A 21,785-nucleotide genomic window follows, 5' to 3' on the forward strand; every position below is an offset into this window, starting at 1 on the left:
TTATCTCCATTTTAGGGAAAGTGAGGAAAGAGAAAACCAAATTCCCTAAATTTACAGCAATCTCTAAAATTTTAAGGAATAATTATGGAGATTTTAGGGATTGTTGTAAAATAGAGAATCTATTGGAGTTGGAGAAGAAAAATAGGCAAAAACTTTGACTTTTGCTTCTCTATAATACAGAAATTATAGAGAAGCTGTTGGAGTTGCTCTCAGTCCATAACATTGATAACCCTCCGTAACTTGTTAGAGATAGGTTCTTTAATCGGAAAAAATTTTCTATGCACCGGCGGTGCAAATGAATCAGCAGATCTCAACCATTGATATTTATAGGCAAATTTTTTTTAATAACAAAAAAATGTACTTAATATTACCCAACCGTCCATTGATATTGGTGCAAATACACGTCGGTGCACTTAATACTCTCTCCTTTAATTGGACCAGAACCTTGAGAATTTGTAGAGAAACCAAAGCATAAACCATCCAAATGAGAAAATAGATAAGCTTAAATAACATTTAATATAAATTGCCAGAAAATCACAAGATCTACTACAATAGAATTAACTAACGCAAAAGCAAGATTAGGTCAGCTGACCTAACTAACACTATAGAAGTCCAGGATTCAAATCTCACTAACATGAAGAATGGGTAGAGTGGATTGCAAAAAAAGATGTAAGCTACGAAAGATTAAAAAATTGTGCTAAAATCAAATATGATAAGGACACCCTTATCCACCTTTCAGCCCAATTGCTACAGCCCATTATCAGTCTCCAGTATCTTCTATATTGCAACGTCTCCTTGTGCCAGCTTGCAACGTCGCTTTGTGCCAGCTCGCTATAGTACAACGATTATTTCATTTCAGCCTGTGGTAATACAATAATAGGATAAGTATTGTCGGATTGTGACATGTGTCATCCATCCACGAGGTGGAAATTTTTGTTTGAAGTCTTTATATTGTAGGCACTGCCATTTTGAATAGGGAGCTTCTATTCATACCTCTAAATTTGACATTTGGACCTTCCCACTTAATAGACCTCCAACTTACTTTTACAAATAACCAATTTACTATCTACACCTCTCTAATTTTACTATAATGCCCATCGTCCAATAAAATCAATAAAAGCCCCTTTTTTTTTTTTTTTAGATTCTATTTATACTTTCAAAAATCAGTAGTTAGACCTCCTTCAGTTTTTGAAGATTTAGAATTGCAGCAATTTTTTTTTTTTTTGGAAGTTCATCCTCCATATACGAGTAACAGAGGAATGGGCGCAAGCAACTGAAGGAATACCAAAATTTTTATGATCTTCAAGAGGAGCATCATATTAGGCCAGTGATCATTTCGTTTGATATGGGTGATGAGGTATTTCGTAATATGTTGCTTCCAGATTTTGTATATGAGACCTATATGTGGAGTTATGTTTTGCGTCTATCTTATGGCGTGGAATGAATCTGTAGCTATTTTTGGCCTAGATCATGGTATAACTTCTCATGAATCCTGGGGATTATGGTGATGGACGACTTTGGTGGAGTTACGGGTTCTTGGATAAAGCAATTTTTTTTTTTTGGAAGTTCATCCTTCATTTTACGAGGGAAGTCAAATTCTGAAAATTTTGACTACAACGTTAAATAATGTTTGGCGATATATATTTTAAGGTTTACATTGGAGGAGAAAGTTTTCCCCAAGTTGAAGACTATTACTGTTCGTAGAGATAAGAAGAGATTTTTTTTTTCCTTAGTAATGTCTTTATTGGTAATTTGACATGAGTTGACAAAGTCAAGTATTACTTAGAAAAAGAGAGAGGTCTAAATACCAATTTTGGAGGTATGAATATAAGCTCCCTTTTGAATATCATGAATGAAATTAGCATGCTTTGCATTTCTTGTTATTCCTTTTTCTTCTCTCTGGTCCTATCATTTGGGATCAGCAGCCATGCGTGGTCTTCAGACCACCACCCCGTCTTAGCTTATGACTTCGGCGATCCTCTCTTCATCGCTGACGTCCCTCCCGCTCACCTCTACTGTTGGCTCTTCATCTGCCACGGACCTTTCTTCCACCTTGGCTCAGCTGCAACTACAAACGGATTCCATACTCACCACGGTTGCTGCCTTGCAAGCTCACCAAACCTCCTTTCAAAATCAGATCGCTGCTCAGATGGCTACCTTTCAACAGTCATTTTTCGACAACCTCCTTCTGCTGCCGCCTCCGCCACTCTCGGCAGCCTCCACCGCTCATACCGCTCAAATTAGCTTTGGCTCCATTCCTAATACGTCACCTTCTCGGACAACTGTGGGCATGGCCAACCCCCTCCTCCACTCACTTCCCAACCCTCTCCCACCCTCCAGAGTGTTTCTTTTCCTTTTGCTTCCACCGTTTTTACCCCTTTTTCCATCCAACCCTCTTTCGAATCCCAGACAAGCTCACCTTACAACCACTCGTTCATTCACAACTCCACTCCCCCACACTTTGGCAACTCTGACATACCAGTTTACATACCTCCCAAGGTTGAGTTTCCTCGCTACCACGGTGATGATGTTGTTGGTTGGCCCGCCTGGCCGAGCGATATCTTCGCTCTCACCGAGTTCCCTTGCATGAGCGCGTCCAAACAGTGGCCACCCATTTTGGACCGGAGCCTTCGATTTGGATGAACGCCTACGAGCTGCGACACCCGTATCCAAACTGGGACTCCTTTGTTCAATCACTTCTAGATCATTTTGGCTCAGGGAATACTAACGATTTCAAGGCTGCCCTTTTCCACCTTCAACAAACAGCCTCGATCAAGGATTTTATCACCACATTTACCAAGCTCTCCTGCCGAGCTCCCGATTGGACAGATTCTCAACTGCTCCTATTTTTTGTAGCGGTCTCAAACTAGAAATCAAGCACGATGTTCGCTCCCATGCGCCGGCATCCCTGACAGTAGCATAGCATCTGGCTCGGCGTTTGAGTACAAACTTGCGGATATGAGATAGAGCAAATGGTCCTGCCCAAGCTCTTTCTACAATGGGTCAACTAGATCTTCAACCTATACAAGCTCTCCATCCAAACCCTCCTCTCCTCAGCCGCGTTCCCCACCGTCACAGACCAGTGGTACAGCTACTTGCACTCTCTCCACCGCTGAACAAAGGGAATGTCGGGCCAAAGGTCTATGCTTTAACTGTGATGGTCAGTACAAAGTCTCACGTCTGCAAGAACCTATTTCTTGTCATCCTGGAAAGACCGGACCACTCGGACGAGTCCACCGAGTTCCATGATTGCATCTCTTCCCCAGAGGAAAGTCAGGATTTGGAACCCATTCTTCCTCTGAACGCCATCACCAACACGCAGGTAGGTGAGATGATGTTGTTGAGACTAATATTGACTATGTTTTTAGTACATTTCTCTCTACATTTTGCTTAGTTATTTCCTTAACATTATCATTTCTAACTTATTTTGTGTTTCTAGGTAGTTTTGAGTCTAGAAATTACGGCATGTATGGAAGGTGGGTCGGATTTCAAAGCCCATGTACTTATGTTGAGTTCACTACAGGAAAATATGTCTTTCACGACGTTCAAAGCGCGCTGTAAATTACAATTTACGCCGCGCAAAGTCGTGCAAAAGTGCGCCTTTATAGATAGCGTCGTGAAATCGAGTTCAATTTTTGAATTTTACGGCGCGCAAAAAGCACGCCATAAATGAACCCAAAAGAACGTCTTGAATCTCTTCCTGCCAATTAGAAAATGTTAAACTCATGACACTTACGCATGCCGTAATTTCACATTGTGCACGCCGTATATATCAATACATGCACGCCGTAAGTTTACATTTTGCACGTCGTAAATCAACATTTGTGCACGCCGTACATAGACAAATGCGTGCCGTAAATTTGTCTGTTTTTCCTAGATATTTTCCCCATTTCAATGAGCTATTATGTTACCTTTTCTTTGCATTTCCACAGTACATTAACTTAAGCACCCAAAAGTAAAGTAGACAAACTATGTGCATTTTATAAAATTATCCATTATATTCAACAACTCAATTTAATCCAATGTTGAGAAACTATTCTTCAAGCCATAACAAAAGAGGCCTTCAAAATGAAATGAGAGGCCAGAATGAAAAAGAGGTCTAAAACTTGCCCATCCTCGAATCTCATATATGCTCTTCCTATCTTGTTTTTGAAATGATCAAACATCTTATCGGTAATGTTCTTGATTTGCCTTCAGCTCAATTGCTCACCTGCAAGGAGGAAACAATCATTTAACTTACACTTCACAAAGTATACAAATAGAAAAAGAATGCTAGCCCAACAAAAGAATATTGTATCTGCATTGGTCCAAAACTAATATTTAGACACCATACTAATAAATGGCAGCATACTTGAGATAGGATACTTCTAGGACTTTACATGAATGCCACTGCATATTTTTTGCAGAGGCGACAAGGGCATTGCGTGATAGCTGGATTTCCCAAACTGGTGTGAAGTCTATCAACATACAATTGGGCTCCAGCACGGTAGGTTTCAGAGTTTCTAAAGAACAGAAAAAACAGTAACAATTTTACTAAGAATCTACATACTTAAAACTTATGGCCTAAGGTTTTGAACATAACCTGGGATAATAATCCATTCTGCATCCATGGAAGCTTGCCTAGGTGGCTCCAATTGTCTTTTAAAACAAGTCGTTTATTGTGGATGAAAACCATAATAATGCTACTGTTCCAGTAGTGCTAATTGACCCAATTCATTTCATAAAAGAGGACAACACATATGGCATCTTAACTAGCTAGAGATTTTATAAGCATAGAAGGCATAGAGACATAGGAAAATTCTCATGAGGGCCATTTCTCTAGATATTAAGGAAAAAAAAAAAAGTAGTAACAAAATCAACAAATCAGAGAAAAGAAGTCATTGGAGGTAAATAATATGCTTGCAGTGAATGCTAAAACATGAATCAAGTATTCTTTAAGGGGTCAAAAAGTAATCTAAATTGGATAAATGTCATAAAGAAAGTAGCCAACCTTTCCAGCATGTGTTTATATGTAAAGCTTCTCAAGTTCCTGATGCCGCACTAGTTCTGCCTCATCACTAACTAATTATCTGAACATACATATCCTCCAGCCCCAAACTGCTTGAGGACAGCCTATAAGTAACACAAATGTAATCAGTATGCTTGTTTTTTCTCTCATAAAAAATGAAATGAAACAAGTGAATTTTTGTCACGACAACCAGCCATGCAATTTTTCTCACTAAGGAAAAAGGCATACGAACACGATTACCTGTACTAAAAACAAAGCATTTACATTTCATTGGGTGAACTAGCCTGCCCTGAATCATTATATGTTTTGGGCAATACAGTTGGAAGGTTATGAACATCTTACTGCATACCATTATAACTGAGCTACAATGTAACAAGCATACAATACGCTGACATATAGCCAAACTGAAAATGAGCTATTTTTGTCAAAAAAAAAAAAAAGGGAAAATATAAAAATGATGAAAACAGAGTCTCAATGAGAATTTGTGTTGTCATGAATTAAATAGCTAGTCACCAACTAAGGAATCATGATATTGCCTAGTTGACACAATCATTAGCATACTACAACTAAGGAATATATCATACCTGTGGGTCACACTTTACAGCGTATACAGTAGCACCATCACGCAATCATCATACTCTTTGGTACTCGTGGGAGGAAACAAAAAGTACCTGCCACCATATAGCTCCATGAGAAATACTGAAAAGTGATAGCAAATCATGTAAGAAGGCTAAGGAGTTATGTCAGTTAAACTAATTCACTCTATATATACTCTATATCCATATATTCAATGCCCTCCTATCAAAAGCAAATACCAAATTCCAAAACACTTTCGGGTCCATGTATCCAAAGTATATCATGCTTCAAACCCAAATACCACCAGGCATACAAAATTGTCCAGAAAACTCACTAAATTGTCCAGAAAACTCCAAAGGGTTTGAAGCTTAATGAACATTGCTCAGCTCCAAGTCCTAACTCCTAACCATGCTTAACATTACATTATATCCGATGTGATGACAATTTCAACTCAATACAAAGTTCCAAACTTATGCAAAGTTTCAATTTTCTTCTTTTAGCTATTCATGAGTTGATTCAGTTAATAAATATGAAAATTTGAACTAGGAAGTGTTCACAAGGCTGGCCACAATGAAGAAAGGTTCAGTATTATGATCTCCTCCAGTCCTCCTAATAAATTAGCTTTACTGAAAGTGTGAAAAAGTGGCCAGCAAGATCATGAAGATGAGATGATCTGATTGGGTTTTGTCCAGATTTGGATTTTGTGCATTTCAAAAGGTTCAAACAATCGATCCTATATATATACACAGGGAGACTAGCGATTATTTGCAGAAGCACAAATAGGAATGTACCAGGAAGAACTGAAACAAATTGAGAGGAAAACAACATGACCTATCAAACAAAATCATAGAACAAAATCCAGAAATGCATAGAAGAAGTGAACCCTTACACTCGACGAACAAAATCAAAAGAGAAATAGTCGAGCTGAGTGAAAATCAGGAAAGCACACCAAGTGTTCGACGAAATGACTATAACAAAACTTCAAGAATCAACCGCAATTACTTGTAGAAAACCACAATCGAACACCAAGTATGTAAAATCAAAGCTTCGAAGCTAACAGCCACAGAAAATTTCAGCAACAATCACATAAGAGTTGTGGATGGGAGAGAAGAAAGTACCTACTGTGGTCGGAGCAATGGGAGAGCGGAGGAGGCCGGAGCAATGGGAGAGCAAAGGAGGTCGGAGCAATAGGAGGTAGGAGGAGGTCACTGCGTTTTGAGAGACGAGGCCGGAGCAATGTACGTTGTGAGGAGAGTGAGAGAGAGACGAGGGAGAAGTTTGAGTTTTGTAACGGGCCAATTGTATAAATGGAACAATTTTTTTGTGGGCTGAAATCACAGCGTGCAACGGGAAAACGCCGTAAATTTCAATAAAAGTGTGATTTTACGGCGTTCTTTACAAGCATCCGTAATTTTCTTCAAAAATTTGCAAGATTTACGGTGTGCATCTAATACACTTCGTAAATGATACTCATTCACGGCATGCATTTGATGCACGCTGTAAATCTTGCGTCATGAATAATCAATTTTCCTGTAGTGGTTATATAAAAGTTGGCCACCTTAATTCGGAGTGGCCTTAAGTTCATGTACTGTTCTTAAAAATTTCCAAATATGAAATGACAATCAAAATGAAACATTGAAGGCCAACCTCTAATTCAATATTGGCTTCTCTTCTGCTCCATGTGAGATCTTCTCAAAGTTGTCAGTTTCTGTAATCATCAGAAGCAACAATCAAACATCAGTTGGAATCCTCCGTATTGTTTATGATCATAGACAGGAATTCCAGCTGAACCAACCATCAGAGGAAATACTAGATTACATAGATCACAATACATGACAAATTGACAAACTAAAGGATTACCAGCTCCCATCTCAAGTAAACTAAGAAAATGTAAAACAATTTACAGATCCTACTACTCTCTCTCTCTCTCCATTGGGTTCTACAATCATGCAATTATGTTTCCAGAGAATTATACAGTATTAAAGCCTTGTCAAAGCCCAACTGCAAGGTAGGTGAGTAATTTGTTTCACATTTATCCATTTCTATTTGCAAGTACCATGAAATTTTCTCTTTCGAGAACCTAAAAAAAAAAAAAAATCTTCAATCCCTGAGAAACAATAAATTTCAAGTTTGTGTCGGTAAAATATAAGACTGAAAATAGAACCTAAAAACAACAATCTCATCATAATTTCCTTCATCAGCTGGACAGTGATTTTAGTGGCGATGTTGATTTTCTTTCAATTGATATTAATAAACATAATTCTGATATTCAAACTTACCCAGAAGAATCTCAAACAAATTCCAGAGAGAGAGAGAGAGAATTGAATTTTCCGCACAACGCACCTGAAGATGGATTGGAGGAGACGGTTCCATATAACTCAGATGCGTCGGTGACTGATGTACCATCAGATTTGCAGAAATGGATTGAGGTAGGTCTTAGCTTAGGAAGATTGTGAAGGTTTTACTTTCGGATCGAATACAATACTGAGAGAGAGAGAGAGAGAGTGATGAATCGAAATGATTTTGAAGAAGGGAGAGTGATATTTGTTTCTCTCTCTGGTTTGGCTCGATAAAACAAATACCATTTTCTTATTGCATTTGTCCAAAGAGAGGTCAGTTTTATGAGAAATCTGAATGAATAAAAAAATTGAAAGGCTTACAAAACTCAAAACTATTCGATACCTACGATTACCAGACGTTAACTTTTGGCACCGTCACCATACCGAAATTTGTTGGTGTCTATTTAACTAACGAATCGTGAGTATCGAATTGTCACCAACAAATTTTGGTATGGTGACAATGCCAAAAGTTAAGCTCATCTGCACTGTTCTTTCTAATCGTGGCAAAAGAAGTGTGGCTTTTGCTCGGATTTGTTGTGGTAAAGGTAAAACAATATTAAACAAGTTCAAGGTACCCTGCGTGCTATCAAAAACTTATTTGGACTTTGGTTAATCTTCAACCATATTCATGGTTTGATAATGTTTTCTTTGCAATTTTATTCTCATGTCCCCTCCTTTTGATGTTGATCTCTATTTCATTTACTCAGGCCCGCTCACCTGCGGGACTACTTTTCAGGGACAAAAGGGGACATATGGTTTATGGCCATTAGATTTAAATGAACCAGATCCGAGGGGTGAAAGAAACTTTACAAACCTTCATGGATTCCACCCAATCCGTTGCCCATCTTCATTCGCTGCTCTCTCTCTCTTTATTTCCCTCCCTCCCTCCCTCTATTCTTTCTGGCTCACTCGATCACTGGGGTTGTCTCGTTTGAGACTATTGAACAATTAAACATTTATGAATAGTAAAATTCGTTGGAATTTGGGTTTGAGTCAAGGGTGCGAACTATTATGAATTCAAGATTTCTATTACTTTTTGTATTTTGGGTTGAACAAAAATCTAGGATTCATTCTTTGCTAATTTACAAATATCCAGATTATTGCTTTTTTATTTTAACTTATGCAAACTATGATCTGATTCTTTGAGGTTTCTTCAATTTGAACAGTAAAGATCCAAAATTTTCAATTCTCTAGTTTGATTCTCTAAATGATATCGAAGTTTAATCATGACTTTTGCTGAATGAGTTTTCAATTGAGCAAAAGACTAAAAAAGCAGGAATTAAGAGAGAAAGAGAAAGAAAACAAGCAGTAAGGCGAAAGTTTACCCTTCAAAAGTAGAGAACTGGGTTTTTTTCGAGTAGAAGTAGAGAACTAGGTTGAAATGATGAACATACACCGAGTTCTATTTTTTATTATGTAAATGATTGAGAGCCATTGGATCTAAAGTGTCAAAATTATAAGGCTGATATTGTTTTGTCCCTTTTTATCCCTGAAAAGTAGTCCCGCAGGTGAGCGGGCCTCTTCATTTACTATATTTTTCTTTTCCCAAAAAAAAAAAAAAAAAAAAAAGGCCTATATGGGGCATTTATAGTACTTAATTGTTAGCTAGCTAAACCTGTATAAGTTCAATATCATTCGTACAAGATCCATGTCTTCAATATAAATATTGGTGATCATATAAATTAGGTCAATTTACTCGTTCTTGGCACCTGAAAGAGACGTCTGAAAAGTGAAAACCCTAATTAGTGGTCCTGTACAAGGCATGTGATGATCATGGATTCAGATGGGAGTTAGATTTTGAACTTACTATATAATTGACTTGAAATTTCAAAACAGTTTTTTATTTTGAGTTGAAATGGTGGTGAATGTCTGAATAATTTCTCCACAAAATTATACTTTAGAGCTCTGATGATAATGAATATATATACATATATATCTATATTAACATCGATCACTACAGTAACATGTGATAGGACCTGTAATTTTAAATCTTTACATGTTATATAAATTTGTCCCCACATAGTCACCTTGAAAGATAAAATGTGTTGAGTTTTATCCCAGAAGACAATAGTGTGGAAAAATTTGATGCCTCAACTATTTGCTAGTTGGCTCCTTTACAGTTCCACATACCTTTGAATCTACTTCACCTAGCAGTGGGTGGAAGAGCAAGGAATTGATTTCCTTTCCTTTCTTTCCGTGTAAATTAAATAAGCATCAATGTAGGAGAGTATACGAGCAGAAACCTCGAGGAGGATCATATAAATTCACAACTCATACACACACAGAGAGACATAACAAAGAATTACTTCTCTCATTCTCTCTTTGTCCGAGAGAGAGTCTCTTTGTTCTTGGCTTTGCTCTTCCTCTACCTGAGTTGAGCTTCCTTTCGAGACAATCTTGTATGCTTTTATTCCAATCGTACCGTCTCTTTCACACTACAGTTTTTTTCCTTTGTTTCAATTGTCGGCCTGCCCGGTGTTCATTGATCAGACGATTCTCTCTCTCTCTCTCTGATTTTTTTTTTTGGTAGATAGGTCTACAGTTATTCGTGCTGCCGACTCATAGAACTACATATGGCTTACATGTTTAAAAATCAGTGTGTTTTGCTCAAATCAAAAATTAATTTTTCTTTACTCATATAACTTAAGTCATTGCAATTGTGTGCATGAGTATTCTAGATATATACAGTAATGCAACTATTGTCGTACTTTTGTCATTATGAAGCAGTGAGAAAAGATAATATAGACTATATGCTTGCTAGGCATCCTCTTTCTACTTGCAATAATACTTTCCTCGTTTATGAAGCATTGACAGAATATAAAACATATATGGTTGCAGGTATTCTGATTCTGTATAATGGATGGACCTTCGATTGATGTTGGCCAGGGACTTCCCTTTTCTAATGTTGCTCGCACTATGGTCTTAGTTGGACGCACTGGTAATGGAAAAAGTGCAACAGGCAACAGCATTCTTGGCAAAAAAGCCTTCATATCCAAGCGTAGCTCTAGTGGTGTCACGACCGCTACTGAATTGAAGACTGCTATCTTGGGAGATGGACAACAAATTAATGTTATAGACACTCCTGGTAAAGTCTTGCCGACGTGTATTTGTTTTGTAATTATGTATCTAAAAAAATGTCTCTAGGAGTAGCACTACGAGTATATAAAGTAGTTGCATTTAAGAACCTGCTTTACAACGGTTATTCTTTCTCTTGATTTGTGTGGTATGGCTGCAGGTCTTTTTGATAATTCTGCCAAATCTGACTTTATTGGCAAAGAAATTGCCCAATGCATTAAATTGGCCGAGGATGGGATCCATGCTGTTCTTGTGGTTCTCTCAATTAGAACTCGCTTTACAAAAGAAGAGGAGTCTGCACTCCGTAGCTTGGAAGCTCTATTTGGAAGTAAAATCTTTGACTATATGATTGTTGTCTTTACCGGAGGAGATGAGTTGGAAGAAAATGATGAGACTTTGGAAGATTATTTGGGCCATGATTGCCCGGAGCCTTTGAAGGTAAATTTGTTTCTTCAATTTTGTTTTCCTTTCCCCAGTTTAAAATGTCATGATAATATCACTACTTCCGTTTCCATTTCTGAATGAGCGGGATATGATATTCTTTTTAACTGTATCTGTTAACATCATCGTGTATTTCATTTGGACTTATAAGTTTGATAAAGAATATAGTCAAGTTGAGACATGAGTTTAGAAGTATTGAAGTTCTGTTTAAGCATTCCTGTTGGTTCTCCATTTTTTTTTCTTTTCTTTGCTCCCCATATTTGTTTCCAAATGATATTAAACTTAGTGAAATTGCTTGTCCTCTCTAAACTGAGACAGTTCTTGGGAACTCCTCCCTGTTGATCACGTAAATCAAATGTGTATTACCCTCTTTACAATAAATATCGGTGTCATTGTCATTTGTTGTTCACAGAAATAAAGTTGGTCTTTATTAATGATATGTGGTGACATAAGGTAGACTTGGTTCAAATTAGCCGTATCACTAGAAGTTGACAGAAATCTATTAGTAACATGGAATTAATGGAAGATCATTTTGACATATTTTATGTAAGAATTTGCTTTTATTTTTATTGCTTGATCCAATACTCTCTTTGATGTGAGCCTATCATGCACTAGACATATAATCAGTTCTTACAATAATTTAGGGAATCCTTGGTCTGTGTGGAAATCGATGTGTGCTTTTTGATAACAAGACTACGGATAAAAGCAAGAGGGTCGAACAAGTGCAGCGGCTTCTCTCGCTTGTAAACTCGGTTATAGAACAGAATGGTGGGCGGCCATACACAGATGAGATATTTGCTGAAGCGAAGGTATATATTTGTTGTTTTCTCTTTTATTTATAGTAGTTTCTTGAGATTATTACTATGTTGGTATTGAATATAATGATCAAAACATTGTTGCATCTGGACAGAAAGCGTCTATGAAACTTCGTGATCAACAAGAAGAGGTTGCTTCGAAGGGGTATTCCAAACGAGAAATAAATCTTTTGAATGAGCAAATGCGGCGTCAATATGATCTGCAGCTTAAACAAATTACTGAGATGGTATATTTTCATCTGCATTTTGTTTGCATCCAATAATTTCCATCAGCATGTTTAACAGTTGGCTTAGTTAAAACTACAATGTGCTACTTTGCTGCATCCTGTCCTGTGTCCATTGACCAACCCCTTTAAACTGAGATCTTTGTATTTTTAAAGAATGAATTTGTGTATATTTTTTCGCATTGGCTGTTGGTCTTGTTTGTACAATGAATAGTAAAAGCCTAAAAAACCTAAATTTAGAGTAAGAGAATTGAACAGCTAACTAGAAATCTGTAAACACAATATCAGCATTCATACTAAATGTGATTTAAGGCGGTTTAACACTCCCCACAACTCTCACAATCTTGGAGACACGAGATTGGGAGAAGTTTGAACTGTTGGGTAGAAATCTGGATACACAGAATAGCAATGACATTAAATGTGATATAAGGGGAGCTTAATGTACTTGATAGTAGTTAATAAAATGTGTAGAATGAAATAATCCTTATTGGTAGAATGAAACAAGTTAAGTGGCCATATCACCTTCGTCATTTATCGAGTTTGGAATCTTGCATTGGGAATCTTATGATTCAGGTGCTCTCCCATATAAAAACAATTCATTTTTCCTTTCTTTGGATTTGGAAAGATCGAGTGGGTAATATAGATATCAAAGCACAAGGTGTTTGCCTCTACTAATGAGTTGTTTTTATATGCTTGTAAATATTGAACTTTAATTTACTTTCATCTATACTTTTATCTGAATCACAAATATGCAGCTTGAGTTAAAGATGAGAGTGCATACCATGATGCTTGAACAAAAGTTAGCAGATGAACATGTTGCACGACTAAAAGCAGAACTGCAGATTTTCCGAGAAGCTCAACAAAGGTCTGAGAATGAGATCCAACGGCTTAGATACGATCGACTAGCAGAGAAGCGGATATGCGATGGAAACAGCGGAGGCCACCGCATAGGCCTCGGAGACGTGTGTTCTTTAATGTAATGATTGATAGGCTTTGTGGTAAGGACATCGTGGAGTTTGCGGCAACTGGTTGCGACGTCTGGTTGATAATGGCTATGGTATCCTGTGTAAATGTGAAAGATGCTGGCTCACAGTTGGAATTAATATCTAAACTCTTGAACTGTATGGGAATAATGTTGTAAGTATATTCATCTCTTAAGGAGGTTTATATAGTATTACAACCATGTACATATAAAGAAAAGTAATAAATGCTGATCTAAGTCAACTATATCATTAATGCTAACTGATACACAAAATAAATCATAATAAAGACTAATTGATATGATACAGCTCATGTCAACACTCCCCCTCAAGTTGGTGCATAAATGTCTCGCTACTACAAAAGTTGAATCAGATGACGCCTCTCAAACGACGCATTATAGTTTTCCGTTGTGTGATTGATTTTTATTTTTTTGTACTTCGTTTTTGTAAAATCCGTTGTCTAATATGGAATTATGAATTAGTTTAGAAGACGTTTAAGCACATAACAATTGTACAACCCCAAAAAAATTGAGTGGCAAGTTTCCCACCATGTCTGTGGTGCCAAACCCCATCGCGAACCCCAAATTTTCCGCCAACATGCATTAATCATATGACGAGAAACAATAAAACTGTGGTCTGATTAATATGTTTGACAGAAAGGAAGGGGATTTTCCACCACCATTTTTCTCCAACTCCCCAAAGAGAGGAAAGTCAAGTTAATAGGAGACATACCCTAAATCTAAATGGCTGCATTCAGACCACATGTTTACACAAATCTATTGTGTGAGTCCTTGAGCAAATTGATAGGGCCTTACAAACCCGGCTGAAACCCTAACACTTAAGCAAAAAAAAAAAAAAATTAACAAAACATAACCAAAACCAAAACCCTCGCTTTACAGCGCCTCACTCTTGACAGACCCAACCAAAACCCTCTCTCGACTCGCCTCACTCTCGACAGACCCAAACCCAAGACCAAAACCAAAACCCTCACTCACTCACCAAAACCTCACTATCCCAAACCCTCGTTCTTCTCTCTAACCAATCTCATCTTTCTACATAAGATTGTTGACCGCGAATGGGATTGAGCAGGTGAAGTTGTTAGAACTGAGATCGAGCCGATTCAACCTCTCCAGATCAAGCCGATTCCCTTGGTGCGAAGCATTATTGGTGAACTCTGCGAAGACTTAGAAGTCGGAGCGAAGCACTGAACCGGTGAGCTTATTGGAGTGAAGACCGATTAGTACTTGGAGCTGACTTCTCCAGCCGAGTGTGTTGGGTGGAATTGGAGCCACAAGCCCAACAGCGGGAAACTGAAGCGAATCCCCATACTACTGGTTCCCGTCACACGCAGCTGCAGGGAGAGACCGAATTGTTCGACCAAATTCACGTGCGGCGTCCCATCTCTCTCTCAACGGAATTTTGATCATAAGGTAACATATCTGGGCTTGTTTTTGTTAGGTCGTTGGTGTCTAAATCTGTCTTGTGTTTGTGTTTTGTAATGGAAAGTTCCATTGTGATCGAGCGACTTCGCCCAATCCCACTTTGAATCGGCCATTAGGAACCAAACCCTAACCCACTCACTCCTCTTCTCAATCTCCACTGAAACCCCCCTTTTCGAATCCCTAGAATTGGAACGTCTTCCCTTTGTAGACCGTACTGAAGAAGAGTCATTGCTTTGTGCAGTGCTGGTTTGTTACTTCTTTCTTATGCATTTGGGTTTATCTGATTGTATGTTTGTTTGTCTTAAGTCATTATAATCTGCATTGGTTGACATTAGTTACTGTATATGTGTTTTGTGAGGTTAAGGTCTTCTTAAAAGAACCATAACATCCTTTTCCATATATGTATATTCAGCTCTCAATATGACAGGGAACTTGTATCAATTTGGGCATAAAGGATTTAGGTTTTTTGGGTTTATATTCTACCCTTGTATAACTCTAATCAGACTATGATTTTCAGTTATTTATGTTTGGGTTTGTTTATATGGAACTACATAAGTTTGTTTGGTATACTACTTGCTTGCTCATATTGTTGTTTAATTCATAGCAACTCTTCGGAGTCTGGCAGTAGCTCTACTACAGATCATAACCCTGTTAATATTGTGGATTATTTTCTTACATTCTGAGTTCTGAGTTCTTTTCCGATTGTTGTTGTGGAGGACTGGACTGTTTCCTGTTATGATGTATGATAGGAGCACAATTATGCGATGTTAATGGCATTAATCTCTATACTTTCTGACAGGACCCGCCCCGAATTTCGCCCTGAAATCCGAGGTGGCCCTGCGGGGCCCACATTAGAGATAACTCTACCGAGGACTGGTCGAGTCATCCCTAAAGTGGACTACCCAAAACAGTAACCCACGATAGATCAGAGCCAAACAAAGAAGTGCGGAAGCAATTCACCAACTATGCCTCGAACCATGTACGCCCGACCACAACTAATAGCGCCTGCAAACTGGGCAATAGAAACCGAAAGGCCCAGGGGAAAGTAGACGAAAAACGTTAGCGTGAGTGGACAAAAATAAACAATTTAAAAGAAAAATGATTTCATACTTTCCCACATTTATTCCTTTTAAAAACACGATGCATGCAACATTTAAGAAAAACACATTTATCAACAAATCCAAGATTCTCGTAAAAACACACCAGCCCCGCTGGTTACGATAACACCGAAATCCAAAATTCTTGTGAAAACACACCAGCCCCGCTGGTTACGAAAATAACGGACTAGCCCCGCTAGTCAAGTCACGAAAAAGTATGGGGAAGAAGTTATCACCATACGAAAGAAGGGAGCCTCCCAGGCTCGGGTCGGAGTGTCCCACACTCTGGAGCATCCCATGCTCTGCTCTTACTCACCCACAAACACATAGTAAGCAGGGAGGAGTACTAATAGGCTAGCTAGCAATAAATATAACGACCCAGGTATGGTGGGTTAAAATCCATATGAAAACTCGAAAATCAATAAGGCTTCCCCAATTTCTCACGAGAAAGTACAAATCCAATGACGTGGCCCCGCACGCCAAAATAATCTCGAAATCATAAACCAAATCCGAAATCATCATCAAGGCATTCTCAATGCCAAAACCGAAAGTCGATAAATAAACAAGAAATAAAATTCCGTCGAAATCCCATTTCAAAAACTCTCTTAGAAATCTCAATTCGACGAATAAAATATAATAATAATTTCCGGAAATCACCTCGGAAAAATAATTCGTCGAAAATCACTTAAATCACAAGTTCAAATCCGAGCGAATAAAACTCACGTTCCAAAAATCATGATGGAAAATCCAAGCAATATTCCAAAACCGAAATCATATCCGAAACTAAAATAATATGATAATTAATAAAACATTAATTCGAAAAATAAATGCATGCATCAATATTCAAAAACAAACGTCCACTCACAGTACTATTGGCGACCACACAAACACGTTCCTTCATCTAGCCATAGCTCGCAACAACATCCTGTACACAAGTACATTTCCATAAACAACAATTCGAATAAATAATTACGAACCTAAACGAAACCCGAAAATCCCTATCTCCACTACTTCTCAAATTCAACCCAAATCTCTTCCACAACACCAATTCCTCAATCAACATATTCCACAACGAAAACGAGGAAAATCCGACGGTCGGATTTCCAACAATTCAATCACAAAACACCGAACTTCGAAAAATCACAAACAATTCCAAACTCCTCCAAAATTCACCAAACTTCACATATAAGCTCTACAATAGTCATACAATTTAATGAGCTAAAAACTGGAATTAAATCACTGCACAACACGCCTCCACGCGCCACCAACAGTGGCGGCGCGTGGGCCCCAGGCGCCGGCGGCCACCACCTCCGATGGCCACCAAATTTGGACAGTAGCATCTACTCAACACACCTAACCATTCATTCAACTACAACAAGTTCCAATTTTACCTGAAAGAGCTCCAATTCGGCCGATGAACACAAGCCCAGAAATTTCTCAACAACCCTAAAATTTCAATTCATCAATTCGACTTCTACACAACAAATCGTGACACAAGGCCATAGGGGAAATGATCAGTGATGAAAACCGAACCTTCGATGCCAATTTCGTGGCCGGAAACGGCCGGAATCGCCGGAAATCGATGAAAGTTCCGATCGGCTACAGTAACCTTCACAGCTCAATTCCGAGCTCCACCGGTCGAGCCACCGCCAAACACCACCCCAGGCGTGACAAGGAGGAGGAGGCGAACCTGCCGGTGCCCGGATTCCGTCGTGGGTCGGCCGGAGAAGGAAGAAACCGGAGGGAGAAGAAATCGGGCCGAAGAGGAAGAAAATGTCGGGGGAGAAGAGAGAGAAAAGCCGGTAAGTTTCCAAAATGGAAACTTACCACAGTAAATTAGCTATTTATAGAAACTTACCATGAACAGTAACCATAAACAGTAACTTTACTATTTCGCTTATAACTTTCGCATACGAATTCCGATTTTTACGAACCACATATGCACGCGCTCGGTTTAACGTCCTCTACAACTTTCATGAAGAAACTTTTCTCAAATTTTGACCCGAACAAAAAGTCGACTTTTAGGGCCACTAAAAGTACTAAACCGAAAGTAAAAGTGAAAGTAAAGGTCGTTTACCGTCCAAATGACTAGTAAACGGGTGAATTTGGGTTCGGGACGTTACAATTTCTTTGTTAGTTTAGTGTATTTTCTAGTTATTTATGTTGTTTATTTGTTTTTGGGAGATTCTATTCAGACCTCTCAATTTGCTATTTGGACCACTTCTAATTTTTGTAAATTCTTTTTTCCTATTTTACCCCTTCTATAAATTAAAAAAAAAATTAATAAAAACTGCCTTTTTTAATCATGTGTCCTCCTCAATAGAGTCAAATCCTCTTTCTTTCATTTGTTCAACCCACCTAAGGTTCTCTATTCTTTTAATATAAGGCCATGGAGATTGATCAACAATTTTTATTTTTCATTCTTTTTCCACCCAAGCTCTATATAAACAATAATGGCTTCCATAATCATTGACTACTTGTTCTTGATTTTGAGATTGAATTGGGACTTATCAGCTAAGTATGTGGTTGGGTTAAGGTTCAAATTGAAGGCTTGCCAAATCCATATTTATAATTTTATATAAGTTGAAACGATAATCAGAGAAAAACATGATATTGAATTGGGTTTAGTGAGCTCTGTACTTCCTGGGTCTGAGAAAGCGAGAGGTACCAAAATTGGATTGCTTTGCACAAAGAATTGATCTTTATTTTGGTTTTTTGATGCATCAATAATGTTTAATGAGGCAAAGATTGAACCTTTTTGGAGGGAGGTGCAGTTTTGATGATGATGTGATGATCTTTTCTAAATTGGAATGAAATAGAGAATTTGTTACGCGCAAGAAGAAAATATGGAATATGAAAGCATGATTTGATGAATTCTTTGCTAATTTTGCTGCTCAAAAGGGAGGTTTGGCTTCCCGGATCCATGCCCAAAGACCAATTCTTGTTGTTTTTTAAGGTCTCATTGCGAGGAAGATCAAATAGCTTGGTTTGTGATGAATAGGAAATTTTTTCTCTTCTTCTTATTTTTTTAGTGGGTAAAATAGGAAATAAAATTTTACAAAAATTATAAGAGGTCTAAATAGCAAATAGGGAGGTCTAACTAGAACCACCCTTTGTTTTTTAGGTATCTTGGAGCAAAGAAGGAGAAAAGAAGTAAAAGAGGGATTGAAAGACAAAATCGGCAAATCTTCCTGTGCAGATCAGTCAACTTCGACAGATCACTGAGACCAGCTCACAACGATCCATAGAATGATCTTTATATTGATCGAAAGCCTTGGATGTCTAGTTTCCAGATCTTTTTACAGCTCATCAATATCATTTTTCTAGAAGACGTTATGACCGATTTAGTACAAGAAGGTCAGGCTGCGCGTGAATCTGAGGTTGGGCGGGAATTTATGTTTCGAAGCCCAAATCACACTGAGAAACCCGAGGATGAGTTTGTGCTTCATATTTCAGCTTAATATGGACAAATGGCAGGATGTGAATGGTTGGAATAAGTCATCAAGTTCAAGAGCCAATAGGGAAACTCCACCTAAGCACGTGAACCCTAATTCTTTTAGGTTTTGGATTTCCTACATGTACTTACATGAGCATTTGCAAGCATAATTAGCTATAATGAGCCACGCTCATGCTACCGCCAGCGGTACCAACTCTTGTCAAATGAGTGACCTACGGGAACACAGCCAAGCAGGCTACCGCCTGAGCCCCGGCTTACCCTCAGATCACCGCTGACGCGCCTCCATGCGCCGCGCCAAGATAGCATCAGAAGCTCCAGAAGCTGGGAACTGAAGCATATCAGTCCCACATCGAAAACATGGAGAAGATCAGCTCCCTCCTCACCTATAAAATGTTCTCTCCTCTCTCCTCATTAATGATGCATTTACTACTTACCTACTGTTACTTTGTCAACATAAATACATTGACTAACTTAGGCATCGGAGAAGAGAAGACTGCCCAACGCGGTCTCCCTCTGACGCCCTCTGTATTTTACTTGACAGGTAACGGAAGCTCTGAAAATACCACAAGTAGCGGTCCGCCCATCGGACCAGCGTTAACCAGGATTTGGCTACCGCTAGATCTTAGACATTAACACTACACAACAAAAATGATGGAGGCAACCTCTAAGCATATAAAAGAAGATCAATCTGCAGCAGCACTCTCTCTTTTGCTCCCCTTCTTTAGTTAGTTTTGTTTCTTCTATGTTTAACTAGTTTTTATTAGTTAGGGGGCTGCTTGAAGCCCCTAGACATGAACTACAAGATGATTTGACTTTTGATTTTATTTTCTTTTAATTCAAGATGAGACATTAGTTTACTACTTTTCCATTGATGAATGCTTACTTGTATATGTTTTGAGTGCACGCTTGGTGTGCATGTTAGGATTCTAATGCTTTGATTGTTTGATGCCTGTGTCGATAGTTGGACTCCTCAAACCTTCTAGAGAAGCAATTGTTAGTTTTCACTATCAAGTAAACAAAGTCCTAGGTTTAGCAAGGCGCTAAGTGTATTGTGATGCCTAGTGATGTCTCAAACTCTTTTAGACCTTAATGATCTCTGCATGTTTAATCTAATAAGCGTACCTTTAGGTTGCATTGCTTGGGAATAGTCTAGGTGTAGAGCACTTCCTGCCTAGCGTACGAAGTAAGAAAGGTTGTGTTCAAGCGTACTGAGCCAACCTGAGCATCTTCATCTAGATTAATTGAATTAAGATTGAACAATTATCTTGTGTGTGATTGTCGGGGGTGGATGTATCTTCCCTAGCTAGCTTTATTCTCATTGTTTTCAAAAATCAAATCAGGTTTTGTTATTTTCAGCTTCTGTTCTTTATATTTTCGTATTTGTTTAGAATAGTAAATCAGTTCCAAAAATCACCAAATTTTGTGTACTGGACGCCCTGTGTGTCTAGTACATATTTGTAAATTTTTGTAATTTTCTGAGTAGTTTTGATTAGGTTTCTAATTAGATTATTGACTGCTGTTCGTTAGAAACAGTGGTCACTTTTGTGACATTGTTTTCAGTAGTTAGAACCATAGTCTTCTGCGGGAAAGACCCTTGTTTACCCTTGCTACAATTGACAATCTTAAGTGTGAAGAAGGAAAATCAATAGCTTATAAATTTAGCTATCAACGTATTTGTTTCTCTGTTGGGCAACCTGAAGTAAAACACGAAGTTTCCATTAGTAAGATGTAATGAGCCATTTGGAGAATTTTAATGGATGATTAATTTAAGCCTCAAAGATCTCATTGATTGTAGTAGTGTAGAATGGGTCTATTATTGGAGGTTGGAGATTAATTTAGCAACTTAATGAGCATGTTATGGTCTAGATGAGTTGATATTTGTTGCTTTATTAATTTGGATTGAATGATAATGGGGAATTTAGTAACATTGTTCAGAACACATGTAGTTCATCTTTAGGTGTCGTTTTGATCTGTTATTTGAAATTCTAACTAAGATACTTGATTGTTGTTCTATTTGTACGTTTTCTCAGATGCAACAAGAGTTGGAGGCTTAGATGGAGTATTGATACCTTGGGCTTGGGATTAAACACGGTAACTTTATTGATCGTGATGTTCTATTTTCATTTGGTTGGTTAATGATTGAACAATGAGAAGTTGATGAGGATTCATCAACCCTATGTATTCATTGCACTTACTGGTAGAAATTGCTTATCAAATCTTGACATAGGTTCAATTTTATAGTGATTTGCATTAGGTTTGCATACTGCTCTTACTAAGTAATGATCTCATTATAAGTAAGCTCGAGAAGTTTAGAGATTTTGTTGATCTATG

General features: G+C 38.1%; 1 protein-coding gene and 1 long non-coding RNA gene across 4 annotated transcripts; one reads left to right on the forward strand and one right to left on the reverse strand.

Moving 5' to 3' along the window:
* Window positions 1-3,956: 3,956 nt before the first annotated feature.
* LOC133707205 (uncharacterized) lies at window positions 3,957-8,426 on the reverse strand. Of its 3 annotated transcripts, none has more exons than XR_009844992.1 (6): window positions 7,928-8,426; window positions 7,232-7,292; window positions 6,703-6,912; window positions 5,593-5,679; window positions 4,991-5,112; window positions 3,957-4,210 (listed from the first exon to the last, which is right to left on the reverse strand). It is a non-coding gene; the product is annotated as an uncharacterized LOC133707205 (long non-coding RNA). The 3 variants fall into 3 exon arrangements; XR_009844991.1 differs by having other exon boundaries at window positions 6,703-6,792; window positions 7,928-8,419; XR_009844990.1 differs by having other exon boundaries at window positions 6,703-7,292.
* A 1,793-nt stretch (window positions 8,427-10,219) lies between these two features.
* LOC133746434 (immune-associated nucleotide-binding protein 9-like) lies at window positions 10,220-13,719 on the forward strand. Its single transcript, XM_062174622.1, has 6 exons — window positions 10,220-10,322; window positions 10,762-11,008; window positions 11,159-11,436; window positions 12,084-12,248; window positions 12,350-12,481; window positions 13,234-13,719. The coding sequence occupies exons 2-6, from the start codon at window positions 10,780-10,782 to the stop codon at window positions 13,456-13,458; spliced, it is 1,029 nt and encodes a 342-aa protein (XP_062030606.1). The 5' UTR covers window positions 10,220-10,322; window positions 10,762-10,779; the 3' UTR covers window positions 13,459-13,719.
* The last annotated feature ends 8,066 nt before the right edge of the window (window positions 13,720-21,785 follow it).

Source organism: Rosa rugosa, chromosome 4 (genome assembly GCF_958449725.1).
Source record: "Rosa rugosa chromosome 4, drRosRugo1.1, whole genome shotgun sequence".
Lineage (NCBI taxonomy): Eukaryota > Viridiplantae > Streptophyta > Magnoliopsida > Rosales > Rosaceae > Rosa > Rosa rugosa.